The sequence below is a fragment of the Biomphalaria glabrata genome, chromosome 4 (assembly GCF_947242115.1).
Source record: "Biomphalaria glabrata chromosome 4, xgBioGlab47.1, whole genome shotgun sequence".
NCBI classification, from domain to species: domain Eukaryota; kingdom Metazoa; phylum Mollusca; class Gastropoda; family Planorbidae; genus Biomphalaria; species Biomphalaria glabrata.
In genome coordinates, this window is record NC_074714.1 from 25,050,925 (window position 1) to 25,072,505 (window position 21,581).

The 21,581-nt window shown below is 34.0% G+C and overlaps 1 protein-coding gene across 1 annotated transcript; it reads right to left on the bottom strand.

Annotated features, from left to right (window-relative positions):
- Nucleotides 1-3,246: 3,246 nt before the first annotated feature.
- Nucleotides 3,247-21,559, bottom strand: LOC106078924 (transcription initiation factor TFIID subunit 3-like). Its single transcript, XM_013240013.2, has 10 exons — nucleotides 21,433-21,559; nucleotides 17,121-17,286; nucleotides 16,290-16,538; nucleotides 15,382-15,547; nucleotides 13,611-14,943; nucleotides 13,100-13,222; nucleotides 11,680-11,873; nucleotides 10,378-11,371; nucleotides 9,247-9,347; nucleotides 3,247-6,673 (listed from the first exon to the last, which is right to left on the bottom strand). Exons 2-10 carry the CDS (start codon nucleotides 17,284-17,286, stop codon nucleotides 6,532-6,534), a joined length of 3,468 nt encoding a protein of 1,155 aa, XP_013095467.2. The 5' UTR covers nucleotides 21,433-21,559; the 3' UTR covers nucleotides 3,247-6,531.
- Between the last annotated feature and the right edge of the window lie 22 nt (nucleotides 21,560-21,581).

Below are 21,581 nucleotides of genomic sequence, written 5' to 3' on the forward strand. Positions count from 1 at the left end.
GCAAAAAGAAACTACATTCTAAAAATAGACTCACAACCAATAAATAAAGAAGAAAATCCAACATATCTTTGTGTAAAATTAGACCAAAGACTGTCTCTAAAACACTTTATGGCAGATTTAAAAGAAAAGGCATCACAAAGATTAAACACATCCGGGGAGCTGAAAAGAAAACCTTAAGACAGTTATACACTGGATACGTTAGATCTGTTATGGATAACTAGGCTGTCTCTCCATACAAGTAGCCGCCAACAAAACCTATCAATCATCATTAGACACAATCCAAAACCAGACCTTGCGTCTAATTAGTGGAGGTATGAGAACTACTCCCACAGCAGCTTGTGAAATAGACTCCAATATTGAACCTCTTAAGTTAAGGCGCAACAGAGAAGCATTAGAAGCTATTGAGAGATACAAAAGGTGGGAGGACGATCATCCTAATAAACTACTAACACAGAAATAGGAAAAACAACCAAAAAAAAAGCAAAGAACTCTGATCCAACTTACTGACGAACTAGCCCTAAAACACCACCTACTCAATAACAGAGAAAAAATTATCAGATTTTCAAACATAACGCCGGACTAAACTACAACCAACCAACCATCAAAACACATTTACGGTACTAAATAAAACCTTAACAAAATAATAAAATCCACTGGAGTTCAAAACAATTGAAAGCTATCCAAAAAAACAGCTATCCATATATATATATATATATATATATATATATATATATATATATATATATATATATATATATATATATATATATATATATATATATATATATAGGCCTACCGATGGATCGGCCTTCATAGCCACAATCTATGCTGGTCTTGGTGCCTTCCTGGTCTTCCCTAAAAATAAACACTTTGAAATAAGTGCACCCTGTGGCGATAACTACTCAAACTTTCATGCCGAAATTGAGGCAATAACCATAGCACTACAGACAGTGGAAAACAAATTATATGAAGGAGTGCAATCACCATCACATATTGTTGTGTTTACAGACTCAAGATCCACACTGCAAGCACTTAACAGCAGCACCACAAATAGCCCAAGAGAGTTGACAACACTAATTGTGATAATCCATCAGATGATATCAACATTAATATATCAATATCACACTACAGTGTATCATTGGACACATTGGCATCATGGGAAATGAAAACGCAGATAAGCTATCAAAGGCAGGTTCATCTATGGAACAACCAGATAGACCTGTAAACAACCCCACCATAAGGTCAATATTAGTCAACAAACACAAAAAGGAGTGGCTCAACCAATGGGCATCAGGAAACACAAGGCAGAGCCATGTACAAAGAAATGACTATGCCTAACAAACTGGACAGTATTAACTTAAATTCCTCCCTCGTAAAGAACAATCTACAATTTTCCAACTAAGAACAGGGCACACACCTCTGTTAAATTACCATCTAAACAAAATAAACTCCACACAACTCCCCCTTTGCAGACACTGCGCCCACCCTTATGAAACCGTAAACCATATCCTCTTTGAATGCCCCTTCCTAACCCACCTTAGGCAGACCCTACTTCCACTACAGCCCAACATAACCAACACCCTGTACGGCAGTGCTGAACAACAGAAGAAAACCGCACACTTTTTTTTTCCTTGGCACAGTCTGCAAAAGAGCTCACAGCTCAGCAGTAATAAAGCTGGCTAGAAGAAGAAGAATCTTCCTTTTCTGGCCATAAGCTAATGCAGTTAATTTATGCATTACAGCCTGTTAGCACATCATTTAGATATATGTTCCATAGTCTTTCTTTACGAGCAGAGATTATAATAGAGTGGTTATTAAAATCTCTGATCCAATATTCACTACGGTGGATATTAGTCTTTCTGAGTTCAACGAAGGTTAAAATTGAAGTAACCTTTCCAATGATTTGCATGTTGTGCATGTTCCTTCAGACTTTAAAGATAATTACATCCTAGCCCAAGCCTCCTGCAGGACTACGGGTGTGGCGGCTGGCAGGGTTTGAACCTGGGACCATCAAAACCATCCAATAACTGTCCAGAGTGCATTCCAAACAACCAAGCAGCCTCCAATAGGCTTTTGATCTAGATCTAGATTGTAGAATCAGATAGTAGAACTCATACACAGCCTCCAGCAAGCAGTCTTCACTAAGATTAAAAGATGATGCTAGGACATAATGACACATCAACTTCGTATTGTTAGCACATAATTCTTGTAACAGGGCATGGTGGCCAAGTGGTAAAGTGCTTAACTTCCAAACAGAGGTATCTCAGGTTCAAATCTTTGGTGAAGACTCGGATTTTGAATTTCATGATTTTTTGGACATCCCCCAAGTCCACCCAGGAGTACCTGACATTAGTAAGGCGGTTGTGCTGGCCACGACCTCATTGACCATAGCAACAAATGACCTTTACATCATTGCCTTGAAGATGGCAAGGTCTGAAAGAGGTATTTTACCCCTTTTTTTTTAACTTCTAATTCTGGTAGAATCAAATCAAACAGCTCTTCTTGTTATTTTGTGTACTTGCCCTAAAAGCAACTTGAGGCGCAGTGATTGAGAGGTAAAGCACTTGGCTTCTGAACCAAAGGGGTCCCAGGTTCAAATCATGGTGGACTATTTTTAATGTCAGTCTCTGCCTGGCGCCTCTGAGTCCACCCAGCTCTAATGGGTATCTGACATTAAGTGGGGGAAAAGTCAAGGCGGTTGGTCGTTGTGCCGGCCACATGACAGCCTTGTTAACGGCGGGCCACAGAAACATGACCTTTACATCATCTGCCCTATATATCGCTAGGTCTGAAAGAGGAACTTTACTTCAAGCTTTAAATGTTGAGTACTTTTCATAAATCTAGAATAAGGGGTGATACATTTCATCAAATCAAGAAAGAAGGTTTAAAAAATACAGTTTAGACTGAAGGTTGATAAATTCCATCAAATTTAGACTGAAGGTTGATATAGTCCATTAAAACTTAGAAAATAGGTTGATTATTTCCTAGGAGTTTTAAAATGGATGAGCAAGAAAAACAAATCCATACAATATTGAAGTCTGATCAGGACACACCCTTATAAAAGTTTATTTTGTGCAATATAGGCTGAGAGAGAGAGAATGGGTAGGCTTCTTATTTTAACATCTGTGATTTTAATATTGTTCAGGTAAACTTTAAGTATTATATCATTCTATACCTCGAAAAAATAAAATAGTTCTCATTACCGGTACTGGTTTTATAAAATACTGTTAACAAAACACATAAATATGATGTTCTGGATACATATTTTATTTCAAAAACAACAATTTGAAGATATTTAAAAATAAAATAAACAGAAACCAAGACATAACAATAGGCCTACCAATAATAGTACTGTCTCTCTCAACATAACAAACAAAAGCCTACTACTAAGTGGCAACTAAAAGTTTGGTACAATAAACCATTGACATCTCTTAGTAAATGACAAATGCGACATCATTTGACTTCCAACAATCTGTTCAAAACAACTAAGAAACCTGTAGCTTTTATGCTCTACACTAATCTCATTTGGCTAACAAACCCAAAGACACACTTAGCTCCTTGTATCACACGTACCACTCACAAATTCCAAAATATTTTCTGATCACAATCTCCACTCAAAACATGACTAGACGACGCATGACCTTGTTTCACTACCAGAAGTTCTAGAAAAGATAATAGAAGCGTCCTAATATAACACCAGTTTCAAAAAATTCTTTCTGTATAAGTCATAGCTAAAACAAACAAAATTATGATAGTATTCCTATATTGAAATATGTGAAATAATTATGCAGAGAAAATATGTGAAAATGACCTAGTCATAGCTTTGAAGTGTCTTGGCTGGGTAGGAACATTAGTAGCACTAAAGTGTTGGTTCAAGCTCTGGATTCTTAGATTTGATGCTTAGTTCTTGTCTCTAGATGTTCAGATGAAATAAATCAAACATTTCTATACAAAGCACTCAAAACTCTGATCTCAAGTGTGTCTGCATGCCCTTCTCTCATTACTTCTACACATTTATAATGAGAGAGTTTGTCTTCATTAAAGAGAAGAAAAAAACAAAAGACATCGTCTCCAAAGAATATTATTCAAGAGAGTTTGAACAAGAACTTTCTCAAAAAAGCATTGGTAATGTTTGCTAATGCTGCCCAACAGTACAACATTTCAACAGCTACCAGATCTGGCTAGAAAGCATGCACTATTCCAATGGTGTCAGAAATGTTTGCCTTCTTCTATGTAACATTTGTTAAGTTGTTTATAACTTGTTAAAATATTTTCTCGTGTCAACAAGTACATCATAGAAAGGTATGTAAATGCTCAGCCTAGGGTTAGGGACTACTGTATACCACTACTACAACACACAACTGAGGACATGTTCAAATGAAGGGAAGACATTACAACATATGTCTCAATTAGTCACAGTCTATTTGGTCATTACAGAAACTTTACTAGTCCAGATTTACCCATAAATCATGGGTTTTCACTTATGCTTATATAAAAAAACAAAAAAACTGATCAATTTAAAACCAAGGTGTGAAATCTCGTATGTAATGTCCCATAACAAAAGTATTCAAATTTCTAGTTTTAGCAGTTTGACCACACAAAAAAAATCCTAACAATGCAACAATAGTTATGTTTGTACTAACAGTAAGTCAACACTCATACAAATAGAAACACACAATTTCAATGCAAACAGTTTTGCTTGTTACCTTTCAATCAAACTCAATTATGTACAAATGGATACAATTTTACACATTGCTAAGATACAGTGAGATAAAGCATTTCAAACAAGTAGACAACAGCTACAATAAACAAAAAAAAATATTGTGCATCTTTATTACATACATACAGTTTATAAATGTGTATAAAATTTCTTGAAAGTGGTGTGTGAAAATCCACTGAACACAAATATATTCTTATGTAAAACAAACTTCATAAATAACACAGAATTGTTTCAATTAACACAACACTATACATTTTAAAAATATATTATATATAAAGATAGGACCCTACAATAGTTAAATGCAGTGGTATTTTCTTTAGCATCTGAGCATTTTAACTATAATACCAGTAGAAAAAATAAACCAAATGGTGCATACTAGCATACTAGTAATTAACAACTTTGATACTAAGAAAATCTCCATGGAAAAAATGCTAAAATAATTTTGTTCACAGAAACTCAAATTTATGTAAGGTTGGCAGGAAATTTGTTAGAAGAATCTCATCTTGACCTAGTTATTTTTGCAAGACAAATGTCATTAAGTGACTTTCCAGTTTTTTAAAATCACACAAGCTTTAGGCTCATGATAACAGCATAGAACATATTTTTTTTACTAACTTTAAGAAAACCTACCTGTCTAATCTCCAACAGTTCCAATACAATTGAAAAACTATGTGAAAAAACAACAACAATACAACAATCCTTCAGATAAATCAGGAAGCTTGGGTAAGCCATAACATACTTATAAAGTCTACTTCTCACAAAAATACAATCAAGGTGAACTGCAATGTACTTAACAGAAGAAAACTAAAAAGCAACTCCTGACATAGTTAACCTACTGAGCTTTAGGAGCGGAGGTTTAAAGACAATGTGTATACAAATATTGTTTATAGAAGTCAACTGTCATGGACATTACAACCAAACTGACAAATCTTTTAGTTCAAAGCCCTTTTAGAATACCAGTGTCCATATGATATAAAAAAGTGACAAAATGAAAATGTGTCATTTGTCCTTCTATTTCATATTGTTACATGCAATGTAACCTTTATCTTTTCAAAGTGTCACCATGTCATTTTAAATTCAGCCCATCATTCTACACAAACAAACATGACAACAACTAAAATGTTTAACTATGTAATGCTGTATACTAAGTGTGTCTTTCATAAGACTCATTGGATAATTAGCTAAACCTAGGCTACTAAGTAACTTGAGTGGAAGGCTACTGGCATGCTGTCACATGATAGATAGCCAGGGTTCTCTGATATGTGGATTACAAGATAAGTTCTATTTATGACTTCAAATACTAATCTCCTCGCCTCAGTGAGCCTTGAACAGCTTTTTGTTTGATGACTAAACATTTTGATCATTAATTATAGAAGCATTTGATTCCTTGTACATATTTTTATGTTAAATATAAACAGTGATTATACAGAATAAAAAAAAGGGTTCACAATAAATTATAGTGGCTTTATAACTTTCACAATGAAACAGTCAGTGAACAGAAGTCAGGAACAAATTTTTTGTTTGAAAACAACAATAGATGCAACTAAATAAGGTCACATTACTTCTAATATCTATTGATTTACTGGCTAAGCAGCATATTCAAATAGATGACATTCTAGCTCAGAATATCAAGATCAAAGGAGACAAAACAATAGGATAAGATGACTAAATACTAACAACAACAAGATATTGTTTTATGCTAAATGATCAGATCATTAAGATAAACTAATTTGTTCAAAGTGATAAAAAAAAATGTCGTTCTAATTTTTCTTAACTACCCTATCCATTCATTCGGAAACTAGAAGCTTCATTTAGGTGATTTTCTTCTTCCCCCTTCCCCTGCCACGCCCTCTTGGTCTACCCCTGCCTCGAGAAGACTTAGTCTTAGGTAAGCATTTGACACAGTACCAGTCCTGAGTTTCAGGTGGAGCTTCTGTAATTCCAACACAAGGCCTGTTGATAGACAAAAAATATATGGGTTATGTTTATGATGATGTTTATCTTCCTTTGTCTTCTCTACTATGAAGTGTCTTTTTAATATAAAGATTACATTTCATGAGTGTGTTGTGTGTTTTGATAAACAGAAAATGAAATGCCATCAAATGAAACTGTCTATGTATGATTAACAAAACAGTATTCTTTAAGAGACATTGAGCTGAACATAAATGATGTCTACACAAATCTAGTGGGACATTAGTTGAACCATTCTTAGCTCTGAATGTATTAGGAAGGTTCAAACCAAGATCAGAGAAAACAAAAATTAACTTGAAAAATGTAGAACTCTATGGAAGGTGAAGCAAAGTTCATCCAACAAAATGAAATATGGATAGTGAGTCCAAATATCCCAAGTTTTGAATCCTTGTTGACATTTTCCTCAGGATATGAAAATATTCTGCAAGTTTCACACCCTAGTACTCTGTTGGAAAACACTTAATTTACTCAACTAGTCCTTGTTTTGGGGTCACATAAATGTGACATACCAGTGGTACTAGTCAAATGCTACAAACCACCTAAATCTTAAGGAAACAATGATAAAGGAGACATACCAGTGGTACTAGTCAAATGCTACAAACCACCTAAATCTTAAGGAAACAATGATAAAGGAGACATACCAGTGGTACTAGTCAAATGCTACAAACCACCTAAATCTTAAGGAAACAATAATAAAGGAGACATACCAGTGGTACTAGTCAAATGCTACAAACCACCTAAATCTTAAGGAAACAATAATAAAGGAGACATACCAGTGGTACTAGTCAAATGCTACAAACCACCTAAATCTTAAGGAAACAATAATAAAGGAGACATACCAGTGGTACTAGTCAAATGCTACAAACCACCTAAATCTTAAGGAAACAATAATAAAGGAGACATACCAGTGGTACTAGTCAAATGCTACAAACCACCTAAATCTTAAGGAAACAATGATAAAGGAGACATACCAGTGGTACTAGTCAAATGCTACAAACCACCTAAATCTTAAGGAAACAATGATAAAGGAGACATACCAGTGGTACTAGTCAAATGCTACAAACCACCTAAATCTTAAGGAAACAATAATAAAGGAGACATACCAGTGGTACTAGTCAAATGCTACAAACCACCTAAATCTTAAGGAAACAATAATAAAGGAGACATACCAGTGGTACTAGTCAAATGCTACAAACCACCTAAATCTTAAGGAAACAATGATAAAGGAGACATACCAGTGGTACTAGTCAAATGCTACAAACCACCTAAATCTTAAGGAAACAATAATAAAGGAGACATACCAGTGGTACTAGTCAAATGCTACAAACCACCTAAATCTTAAGGAAACAATGATAAAGGAGACATACCAGTGGTACTAGTCAAATGCTACAAACCACCTAAATCTTAAGGAATCAATGATAAAGGAGACATACCAGTGGTACTAGTCAAATGCTACAAACCACCTAAATCTTAAGGAAACAATAATAAAGGAGACATACCAGTGGTACTAGTCAAATGCTACAAACCACCTAAATCTTAAGGAAACAATGATAAAGGAGACATACCAGTGGTACTAGTCAAATGCTACAAACCACCTAAATCTTAAGGAAACAATAATAAAGGAGACATACCAGTGGTACTAGTCAAATGCTACAAACCACCTAAATCTTAAGGAAACAATGATAAAGGAGACATACCAGTGGTACTAGTCAAATGCTACAAACCACCTAAATCTTAAGGAAACAATGATAAAGGAGACATACCAGTGGTACTAGTCAAATGCTACAAACCACCTAAATCTTAAGGAAACAATGATAAAGGAGACATACCAGTGGTACTAGTCAAATGCTACAAACCACCTAAATCTTAAGGAAACAATGATAAAGGAGACATACCAAAGGTACTAGTCAAATGCTACAAACCACCTAAATCTTAAGGAAACAATGATAAATGTGACATACCAGTGGTACTAGTCAAATGCTACAAACCACCTAAATCTTAAAGAAACAATGATAAAGGAGACATACCAAAGGTACTAGTCAAATGCTACAAACCACCTAAATCTTAAGGAAACAATGATAAAGGAGACATACCAGTGGTACTAGTCAAATGCTACAAACCACCTAAATCTTAAGGAAACAATGATAAAGGAGACATACCAGTGGTACTAGTCAAATGCTACAAACCACCTAAATCTTAAGGAAACAATGATAAAGGAGACATACCAGTGGTACTAGTCAAATGCTACAAACCACCTAAATCTTAAGGAAACAATGATAAAGGAGACATACCAGTGGTACTAGTCAAATGCTACAAACCACCTAAATCTTAAGGAAACAATAATAAAGGAGACATACCAGTGGTACTAGTCAAATGCTACAAACCACCTAAATCTTAAGGAAACAATGATAAAGGAGACATACCAGTGGTACTAGTCAAATGCTACAAACCACCTAAATCTTAAGGAAACAATGATAAAGGAGACATACCAGTGGTACTAGTCAAATGCTACAAACCACCTAAATCTTAAGGAAACAATGATAAATGTGACATACCAGTGGTACCAGTTATCACACATATCACAGCCAATCATTTCTGAACCATCATCTGGCAGCTTGCATCCTGGACAGATCCAAATCTTTTGCCCACTATCATCCTGTGTAAAAAAGAATCATGTGTTAAGACCAAGAAAGAAAAAAGATTAAAATGGTCAAGCAAAAAAAAAATTCAACTAAAAAAAACTAATTCCTTCTTTGTCAAAACTAAGTTATTCCCACTGATTTAATTCTATTTGAAACACTTTTTAAAATCAATATGTAACTTTTATTTCCGCAAATAATATTAGGTAAACGAATGATGAAGACTCATTAACTGACATCCATTTTGTTTTCAACATACTTTTCATTTCTATTCAAATCTTCATTACATATTTCAAGACTTACTCTTGTACTAGTATTATTGTCAATAATTGTGTTAGAGAGTAATAAAAACCCCCAGTAAGACTAATTATAGCGTATATAAAAAAACAGATCAAAGAGACAGCAATGTAGACACTTTAAAATAAATAAATAAAGTGTAATGCACAATATGAAAAAAAAATATATTAAAAAAATAATGATAGAAATTTTTATGTTAATTGTTTATATTCCTTAAAAAAACTTTCTCTGTACAAAATATGCAATTTCTACATAAAAAAACAATTACTAGATGTTTTGACCTTGTCCTTTTTGCAAGTAGACTTCTCAAACATCTTTCTTTTCAAATCTACTTTATTCACTTTAAGCGCAAGCAATTTCTGCTTAAGAAAATATCTGTTCACAAAAGAAGGTAAAAAAATAAAAGTGACCACTAGTAGCTTGAAGAGCCACTAAAAAAAAACTTCAAGTATAGTCCACCTCTATTCTTTCAACTCTTGTATGTTATATGCTACCTTGTACACTTTGGCCAAACAAATCTTTGGAGATATATTTGTGCTATATTTATCACCTCCAGTGACATAAATAAGAAAACAAAAAAGTTCCATAAATAAGAAAGCACACAACAAATTATGATAGAGTCTGGTGTGAATGTACATTTTGTTTTTTTACATTTGCAATGTTTTGTTTGGTGTAATGCACAAATTGTAAGACAAATTTCCTTACGGACAATAAAGATTATTGTTATTATTATTATTATTAATAACTTACAGTATACACACACACAGTCTCAGCTTCCACAGTTCGTGCTGGTTTAACAGCTGCAGCAGAGGATTTACAAGAAGATGAAGGTGATGGGATTTCTTGGTTAAGATATGGATCTGGGGAACCAGCAGCTCTAGAGCCAGGCCCAGATGAAAATGCTGCAGGACTGGATGATTTTCGAGGTGAGGCGGGGCTACCAGGAGGGGAGGAGCGAGAGGGTGAGCGTGAATCACGCTTGGGTGAAGCTGTTGGTGTACGGGGAGTAGGAGTAGGTGATCTGTGGTGTGTGGGTGAAATGGGCAAGTTCCAGATTGGGGACTGGGTGGGTGAAGTGGATCCTGGGGTTGGAGGTCTTGTTGGAGAGGGAGACTGATGCCGTGAGTTACGGGCCATTGCTTCAGGTGACAAAGATGGTGGAGGTGTAAAGTTTCTGCGTGAAAGTGGAGGTGGTGAAACAGAAGAGTTGTGATGTGAGGATGCACGAGACGGTGATCTAGTTGCCCTGGATGATGGTCGAGGGGATGGTGTGGGACTCTGAAAAGGTAATGATGGTGGTGATTTTTCAGGGGAGGATGATGATGAGGCAGCTTTCTGAAGTTTTGGTGGGGTTTTACTTCTTTTCTTTGCCTTGGATTTTGCGGGAGATGCTGGAGGTGACAAAGAAGAATCTTCAGATAATGAAGACAATTCATCTTTTTTCTTTTCCTTTCTTGACACTTTGACTGGTGACCGACTCTTTCTTTTTTTGGATAAACTAGTGTCTTTTTTGCGGTCATGGGTTTGCTCTTTGGATATTTTGTCTGATTTAGGTGGCGGAGGAGTTGGAGTCTTTCTTGGTACAGGTGGAGTTGGTGTTGATCGAGGTGAGGGTGATGTCTGAGCATTGGAAGCTGGTGAGGACTTTACAGAAGTCATTGGGGAGGATTTGTGCTTGCCATCACTTTTAATTTTGCTTGATTTCTTTGGCTTCTCCTCACCACCAGGTCCTTTAGAAATATACCTGTTCAAAATAGACAATGATAAAAAGATAAGAATTAATTTAAACTGAATCTTGTTAAAAAGAAATCAAAATGAAAAGAGATATATTTTGTAATAACATCCTACTAGAGCCAAGCCAAGCAATAAAAAGGAACACAAAAGTGAAAATAAGCTCAATCATTTTGTGATCATAAAATCTAAAGAACCATTCTGCTGGGACAACTTAAAACAACAACATTGCTTAAATATGTTTTGTAAAAATTGATTGCATTAAAGTGATAGTGATTAGAATAGTTTTTTCTTTTCTATATCTAGTGACAAACAACTCACAATTTAGGTATTATCTTATGTGGAGATACTGAATCTCTTTTGGAGCCTACAAGAGATGATGGAGATGGAGTTGCAGAGCTACTTTCTCCTGTTACCATCATAGATGATGGCCCAGTACTACCACCTATTTTGATCTTCAATTTGACACCAAGAACATTAGCAGGGGAGGATTCTCGAGAAACAGGTGGTTCTTGCTGTAAAGAAATAAAAAAAAAAAAAAATATGTATTTATTATCAGAAAAAACAACACCTTCTAAAAATTCTTTAAATAACAGTTTTGAAATATATTTTATAAGATCAAAGGGTGCGACCAACAACTTAGCCAATAATATAAATTATTTATAAAATATTCTTAGACTTTCCAATTCTTTATCTAGATGAAGATATAGACCTTAAAACATTCTCTTTCACACTTAAATAACTTTGTAAAACTCATGGGTTAATACAGCTAAGTTTACATTGAAAAAAAAGCTTTAAAAAAAACAACAACAAAGCTTTTATCAGGTCTAATTGTATCAATTAGTTTGGATCAGTTATGTCATTATATGTGTGATTGACCTAGACATAATAAATCAGTGTGATTAGAAATTCTTTTACCAAATGTTTTTGTTTATCTTTTAGTGTTCTCAATGCGCTATGATCCTATCGGTTTCCTGACATCTCGTCATATGAGACATTTCATCATTGCAACATTTCATCACCATAACATTTTATCATTGCATAAAGTGCATGTAGGTGTAATTAAGTAATTAACATACTGAGCAAGTTAACCCTAACCCTAAATGATGAATTGCTATAATGATGAAATGTTGCAATGATGAAATGTCTCGTATGATGAGGTGTCTGGTCACCGATGCTATCACTTGTGGACCAGTTGTGAAAGGGAGGGAAGAAGGTGGTATCTTGGTGAATATTTACATGATCATTTTTTAAATGCATAAGTTCACTAAAGGCTAGAGTCTTCAAGGGGACTAATTCAATTTATACCACCACATCTGTCAAGTACAATTTCTTTCCTTTGTTCAAGATAACAAACAAAATAATTAATTACCAACAGTTAATTAACTAATTTTTTTAAATTGATTATTGTGTTGTCAGGACTTAAGTCAGGTGGAGTCAGAGGCACTCTAAAAATCCTGAAATTCAAAATCCCAGTCTTCACAGAGATTTGAACCCAGGACCCCATAAAGACAGACCTACAGATTGACAGAGTTGATATAAGCTTGGTAAAAAAAATTAAACATCAGATAGTTATTTGTAGAGTGTTTACAATTACAAGTCAGATGCTTACAAGAAAAGGATGGAAGCATAATTTTGTACTGTTAAACATGTGCATTTCAGCTTTTTAAAATGAAAATTAGTGATAGTGATAGGTTGGATTTTGGCTTGTATATTTATGGCTTATAAAGTACTGGATTACCTTGAGTTTGTTTTCTATTTTCTTGAGTTTGTCTTTCTCTCTTTCTTTCTCCCTTTCTTTGTGCTTTTTTTTCTTTTCCTTTTCTTTTTTCTTGTCTCTTTTGTCTTTTTTGTAATCTTTGTCCTTAAAAGATATAATACAGGGCGTTATCATATGGTTAATCTTTATGTTGATTTATAGCACTTCATCAGTATTTAGACTAAGTCATGCTCATTAAACTACATGTAATTTTACTATACACTCTTTAAAAAAAAATACACACAAAAAATAGTTGATACGGTTAATGTAGCAAGTACTTTTATGGCAGGTAACCAATACAGTTGTGTGGACTCGAGGCATCCTAAAAATCAAATACCCAAATTTGAACTCTTAGACCCCTTAGTCTAGAAGTCAAGAGCTTTACCACTCGCCCACCAAGTTCAATTAGATAGAATATTTAGTGTGAATTAGACTGGAGGAAATAAAAGTTAATAGTTTAATCAACAAGTTTAATAAGCAACTATTTGTATACCTTCAAATTGTCTGCTCTAGGATTCACTTTCAAAATTTTCCCTTTATCTTTCTTCTCTTTGTGTTTGTCATTTTTCTCATCTTTGGGTTTCGGCTTATCACTGTCTTTGCTTGGCAAATCTTTCTTCTTCTCCTCCTTTGTCTTGGGTTTCTGTTTATCCTTAGACACAGATTTTACCATAGTGTCAAACTTGATCTCTGGTGCAAACAGCTGATCTTCAGGCTCGACACGTTTATGTACTTTGGGTTTGGGGGGAGGAGCATTTTCATGTTTCACAGCTAGATGGGGAGCATGTGTGGTTGGCTGCGCCTGGCTCAAGGGTGCAGACGAGACGGATTCAGTTGGATTTAGACGACGTGCATTAAGCACAGAAGGAGGCGGACTGTCACTAAATTCGTAGACCTCCAATTCTTTGGGAGAGTACTTGTCAGACACAAAAGGTTTAATATCAATAGGAGGGGGAGGTGGTAGTGGAGGTTCTACTTTTTTAGGAGGTCTGCCTGGCTTCCTTTTCACTTTTCCTTCAGGAGATTCACCAATTTGCTCTTCTGATTTAACTTCCTTCTTCTTTTTCTTCCTGACCTTATCCTCTTTAACAGGGGCTTCTCTCAAAACTGAATTAATACTATCATTGATAGCTTCCATCTGAGCTTTTTTGACTGCAGAGCCTTCACTATCTTTGATAATAAGACGGTCTGGGGAAGACCTACTTGATGAAGGGGTGGACAGGTTGCGCAGCTCTTCATCAGAGTCCACGATGATGGCCACAGATTTTTTCTCCTTTCTCTTCTTGGGTTTCCCTTCCAAGTTAGCCCCAGATATCTCTACTGCTTTTTTAGTACTGTCTTTAGTACCTTCATCTCCATCTGATGCTTTGAGCTCTTTGAACTTTGGTTTAGAGAAAATCTTGGAAGATTTTTTGCTGGCTTTTAACTTTTTCAGAAACTTGGCAGCAGCCTTGCTACTAAATGACTTTTTGCTGTCTTTGTTGGAATCTAGAAATGATTTAGTTGAATGTTCATGTACAAAGTTTTTCTTATGAAGGGATTTTTTACTTTTTTTGTCATGTTTAGAACTGGGCAACACATTAGCACCAATACCACCAACGCCAATGGTAATTTTTGTGCTGAGACCAGATTCTTTGGACTTGACAGAATTTTCTTTATTAGCTCTTTCAATAAGAGTTCTTGGGTTAGGTGGAGGCATGCATGCTTCAGGGAGGCGGCCTTGAACACCTTGTCTTGTAGTCAGTACTCCATTTGGACCCATGAATACACATGTCATTTCGTACTGTGACTGAGTGACCTCTTCAGGTAAATATGAATTGCCAAATCTGAAAAGATCAAATAAAAATTGTGTGGTTTAATGAATGATATGGGAATTTTTAACAACTGTCATATTTTTTGTAGTGAAAAATATTTGTATCAATCACTGATGATAAAAATTAGTCAATCAATCTATAATTATAATTTACAGACCAATCAACAAGAAGAGGTGAGAGAGCCAATAAATTAATCAAGAAAAGTGGGGGAGATAATTACATGATGAAAAGTTAAACTTTTAATTACCGGTACATTATTATTATTTACTTTTTACATTCATTTTTATTTTTGATAACACCAATAATCACAAATTAAAAATGTGTCAAACTAACACCAGAAATTCATCATCTTTTTTTGCTAGAAACTACTTGCATCACACCTACCTCTAGAGTGATATAAATGTAATGAAGAAGTTAATAATCTATAATGAAAATGTATCAAGCATTTACCTTGGTCTTTTACTAGGTGGCATATCAGCAGCAGGTAATGAACCAGCAGGTCTTTTGTCTCCAGAAAGGGGATCATCTTTCTTGTTGCCATCTAAAGTCAGATCCTGCTGCTCAGCATTCTCTATATTTTCAACATTAGGGGAGGATTTCTCTTCAGGGATCTCATCTAAAGATAGAGTAGTGACATGGGATAATGAGCACAAGACAATAATCTCATATGTTTTAGATATGTTATATATTAAGTTTTGTGAAAATATAAATAACTATTAGAAAAAAATATGGATCATACAATATTACCTAGACATAGTTCTAATGAGACTTGTCCACAGTCAGCAAAATTTCATTGTTAAATTCCATAATCCAAAATTAAATTAAATTTTGATTTCATAAACATTAATTTGTTTTATATAAAAGGGTGTGCATTCCCCTTTAATTCTATATCGTATATAAAATTTTCTGATAACAAAGATACACATGGTAAAAGGAAATCTAAAAGGGATGGCCATGTTACTGTTACAATAAACTAGCATAAAGAGAAACAAAAATCAAATAAAGAAACTAATCTTACTGTATAAGAAAAGTATGATAAAATAAAGGTACTAATCTTATTGTATAATAAAAGTATAAAATAGAAATACTATGTTATTTGATCATATGTTTTTATTTTTATCCTTAGATATCACATTGTTTATGTATTCACTCTGCAGCTATCTGCTTACTATTTGGGTTAGGTGTTTAATTTTACTTATCTTATGATATATAGACGTTACTTCAAAAAAGAAGATGATTATGTCCTACGCATGTTCCTAGGTCAATCTAGTCATGCATGTTAATCAAAGTCAAAGACAACAGCAAACAAATGAAGTGACATTCATATATTATTTTATAGTGTTATATACATATCAAACCTTTTAAGTTTGGAAACATAAATGGCATATGACTCGGAATGTGCTCTTCTCTGTGTTGTAAAACTTCCCTACTTCTTGGATTGGGAAATCCTAAATTAACTGCAGGTTTAGGTGCTGGAAAGGCAACCACCTCATGGGCAAATGGAACTGGTTCCACATGCCGAACATAGTCTTCAAGTTCAGAAAGATTAATACCCATATGTCGAAAAGCTAAGCCAAGATCATCAAGGTTTGCTTGAGTCCTTCCAACTGGGGATGAAATTTTTGTTTTTGTATTAAACTTAAAAAAACAAAAAACAACAACAAAAAAAAAACACATTAATTTCTGGAAAGTAAAGAATTACTTTCAAACTGAAATAATTGATTTTTTTATTAAAAATTTTACATGAAATGAATTATTTAAGAAAAATTAATACTTTTTCTTTAAAAATTAAACACTAATTAGGAAAAATACAAATTTTAAATGCATTTTAAACTCTCTTAAAACAAAGGGAATGAAACTTTTGATGACGTAGATTACTCTTAGAAATGAATTACTACTTAAACATAAAAGAGGAATAACAGGACCAAAGCAGGAAAGAAAAATAGCTGTTGCATCCAACAGAAACATTCTCTTAAACAAATTTCTTCTGAGTCAAAAAACAAGAAGTTAACATTGGGCTTAATTAAGCTAAGAATACAAACTGCTAACAATCACCAACTCATAGGTACTGAATAGGAATTTCTTTTTGAGACATCAAAAAGGTTACTGCTCGGTGTCAGCCATTATGATAAGAAAAGTTTACTTCTATGTTTTAAATGTTAAGCTACTCAATATAGGTATTAAATTACATTGTTCTGCATATCTGTGACATATTCCTCCCAATTGGGACAAATATCTTTCCAAAACATCTGTGAGTACTTCTAGAGAAGAACTCTGGGCAGAATGCCAGCCCAAATTTTGACATATCTGTGCAACAGAAATGCGCAGCAAACTGCGACTATATTTTCTGGACATCTGAAAGTATATAAAATAATTTACTTCAAAATTATGGAAATGAATTTCAAAGTAGTTTTAATATTTTGGGTATATATTCATTAGTATTATAACATATTTATTTACCCAGACAGACAATGGCTTAGCACCAGATGTTACAAAATATTTAAATCAGATAATTTGTGACTGCTGTGTTGACCAAGATCCCTACCAGGATAAGTAACTTTAGTATGTCATGTTGTGTAATGCTCACAAGTTAAGTGAGGTTAGTTACTTTACATCGCTTCATTGCAAAGAGGAGGTAGCATTCTTAACCATATTTTTGTTTTTTTCATACACATTTTATTTACTTCCATTATTTTGGATCTAAAATAGGCTTTATTTTCTAAACAAATTAATAATTTGAATAATAAAAACAACACTATTGTAAAGAAGAGTCCTCTGCTTTGAAATGAAACACTGACATTAAACCTTAAACCTGACATAACAAAATCAACTAACCATACTCTGGCAACTTACAGCCATTACTCAAAGGACAAAAGAGCCATTTTTACAGCCAGACATCACTTTTTGCTACTAGGCAAGCACTTTGTGATCTCATATTCTTTTTTTTTTTTTATAGTAGTGAATTTTTTAACCTTAAAAATTAATATAGGGCTCAGATTCCTGACGGTGTACAAGGATAGATTCTATGTAGTTGGAGCTCTTTTATTCTAATTCTTTTTGATAATGTAGGTTTCATTATTGTATTTTCAATATTGAAATTTTTATAGAATTGCCTGTACTGTAATAATTAAGTCATACTGAAGATACTGCTATTCCTCATTTGATTGAACACAATTATTTTACAAAACATTAAGACACATTTTATATCAAACAGAAAATAGATCTACAACAGCTTTAGAGCTCAACAAACTAGTAAAAATAGAACACATTGTCTATGACTATATGCGGGCTATGGCCACTGTCATGATTATGGGCCACTATTAGATCTAATAGACAATTAATTTTCATTATATATTATAGAGTAGAGTTATAGATCTGCTATTAAATAGTAGATCTATAATTATATTACTACTAGAAAAAAATTATGTAGAATCTATATATATATAGACTATAGTAAATATACTAGATAATTAATGAATTAATGGTATATAGATGCCCAACCTGTGACCACAGATGTATATCAAGGCTCAAGGATTGGCCTCTTTAGTCACACAAGAAGTTGCAAAGGGAATAGATTATCTCTTGAGACGTAAAATGCCACAGAGAGAATGGCATAGTTATTATAATTAATCTAATTAATTTAATTCAGTTCTAAAACTATCAATTTAATTCAGTTCTAAAACTATCAAATCAAGTCGATTGAGTATTGCAACTAATCTAAAATAAATGATTATGATTTTAACAACCAAAACCAAGATTAAGATCTTGACTCTAGATCTACCATCTAGACCAGCGATGCCCAAACTACGGCCCACGGGCCGGATGCACTTCTATCCGGCCCGCCAAAACATTGGAACAAAATGTAAAAAAAAATGTAAAAAAAATTAGAATGTTGAAAAAATATTCTTAAAAAGTCAACAGCTATTTTTAATTTTTGGAAAATTCAGCCTCTGTCTTGAGCTAGCCGTGTCATTGACACCTTGTGTGTGCAACACAGAGCATCATTGATGCATCATTTTGGGTTGTGTTCTTTTAATATCAAAGCGATTGGTACCGTAGTGTTTAACGTTTGTGATTTAATGAAACGAAAACTTTCAGGAAAAGTGAACAGATCTTTACTTTTTTGTGGAATATGATAGTAAGCCAACATGTTTGATTTGTGAAGAAAGTGTGGCTGTTTTTAAAGAACATAACATTAAAAGGCATTATGAAACCAAACACATAAACACATATGGTAGCAATCATGGTTTGAGCCGCGAAAACAAGATAGTCAAGTTACGACTAGAGATTGGGGGATTGACGAGAATATAGAACACAAAGAGACAAGCCAGCTACAGAGTTGCTCACATTTTAAGTAGAGTAATGAAGCCTTTTTCCGATGGCGAATGTGTTAAAAAGTGCTGGCTAGCAGTGATGGAAGAAATGTGTCCTGAAAAGAAGAATGCAGTAGAAGCTGTCAACATTTCTCGCATGACAATTACAAGGCGAGTCCGCCTTTTAAGATATGGATAAAAATCTCCATTCACAATTAAAAGACATAGCAGCAGAACTCGAAATGTTTTCTATTGCCGCTGACGAGTCCACAGACATAACTGATACCGCGCAACTCTTGGTATTTATTTGCAATACACAGCAATTTTGATAAAAACAGATGAGTGAGCAGCTATGCGGAGCATGCATGGGACCACAACTGGAGGAGACCTGTTCAAAGAAGTGCCAACCATTAAAGAGGACCTTGCTCTTCCTTGGAATAAATTAGTTGGAGTGACTACTGATGGCACTAGAAATATGGTTGGACGTCACAGCAAGCTGACAGCAAGAGTTATTAAAACAGTTGTTGAGTCAAATGGAACTGAACCCCTGCGGCTTTACTGCATCATTCACCAACAAAATCTCTGTGGAAAGGTTTTGAATCTGAACCATGTGATGATGATTGTGTTTAACACTGTACATTTCATCCAATCACAAAAGCGTTGATTCATAGAACTTTCAAAGATTTTCAGACTGGAATTCAGTCTGAACATGAAGACGTTCTATTTCACAGTTGAACGACCCCTCATGGTTCAGGGATTTGGCTATTTTATGCGACATCGCATCACAGCTAAATGAACTCAACACCAAACTACAAGGGAAAGACAAATTGATTTCACATGAGTTTGCAGACATAAGCGCTTTCCAAACAAAATTGCAACTCTTCATTCAACAGGTAGAAAGGGTGCATCTTGTCCACTTTCCAACCTGTACCACTCTACAAAATGATAAGCAGCTAAATTTGTCTTTACCAAAAGAAAGAATGATCCAACTTCTGAGGCTCTTGATGAATAATTTCAGTGAAAGATTTGTAGATTTTCATAATTTAAGACATGAAATCCGTCTTTTTGAAAATTCGTTTGCTGCCAATGTGTCAAGTGCCCCGACAGACCTGCAACTGGTACTGATTGACTTACAAAGCCAGACATCCCTGCTTGACAAATTTCAAGTGATGCATACTGTTGACTTCTACTCCATGTTACCTGCAGAAACTTTTCCAAATCTTCGAAAACAAGCACTAAGGATGATCACAATGTTTTCAAGCACTTATTTGTTTGAGCAAACTTTTTCAATGATGAAACGGGCGGAAACCATGTTACGTAACTGCCTCACAGATAAACATCTAGATTCAGTGCTCCGACTTGGTCTTTCATCTATGCAGCCAGATATTCAGAAGATGGTTTACCTCAAGAAGTTCACCTCAAGAGTCGATCTAATCTACTAAAATCTACTTTTTGAGTACACATAATAACAGATTATCTTATCTTATATAATACAGACATTACTTCAAAAAAGAAGATGATTACGTTCTACGTGTCATGCATTTAGTCATGCATATTAACCAATTAATAGACATAGATTATGATTAATATGATAGATCTAGAATCTAGAGTAATCTAGATTATAAGTATAGAATAATCTAGACTACTCTGACTAGTACTAGTAATTACTAGAATAGATCTAGTTCTGTATTAGTAGTTGTATCATCAATCAATCAAATCAATGCCATTGTCGATCGATGCATTATCATCATCATTATGATCATAGTAATCATACACAATTTAAGTGACAATTGTGAATTATAATTCACAATATGATTGAATATGTTATACATCTAAATGTCATTTATGATCATCTATTTAATTTCTATGGCTATGAATATCAAGTTATACTTATAGTTATAAAATAAATCAAGCATGAAGTTAGAATTGAATTAGATCTAGATTTAGATTAAATCATTAATTATAAATGTGAAGTATGGTTAATTATATAACTTTAAATGTTTATTATCTAGGTAAATTAGATATGATAATCTAGAATCTAGATCTAGATCTAAATTCTAAAACTAATTCTTAAAATTAAAAATGATAAAATCATGTTTAATCATATCTAATTTACATAGTTAAAGTTATATAATTAACCATACTTCACATTTATAATTACTCATTTACTTAATCATTAATTACTTACATTAAAAACAGCTATCCATGTTTCAGAACTTTAGAAAACAACATCACTGTTAATTATAAATCAGTAGTAGATCTAGATTTATTTGGTTTGTTTGGCAGCCATCTTTACGATTTACAGCAATAAAATTACAGGATTGGATGCAAAATATA

Coding starts and splice junctions, on each gene's coding strand:
- LOC106078924 (XM_013240013.2), bottom strand. CDS start 17,286: ATGTCCAGAAAATATAGTCGCAGTTTGCTGCGCATTTCTGTTGCACAG. Junction 15,548..16,289: donor TATGTTTCCAAACTTAAAAG/GTTTGATATGTA, acceptor CTCTATCTTTAG/ATGAGATCCCTGAAGAGAAA. Junction 13,223..13,610: donor CTAGAGCAGACAATTTGAAG/GTATACAAATAG, acceptor ATATCTTTTAAG/GACAAAGATTACAAAAAAGA.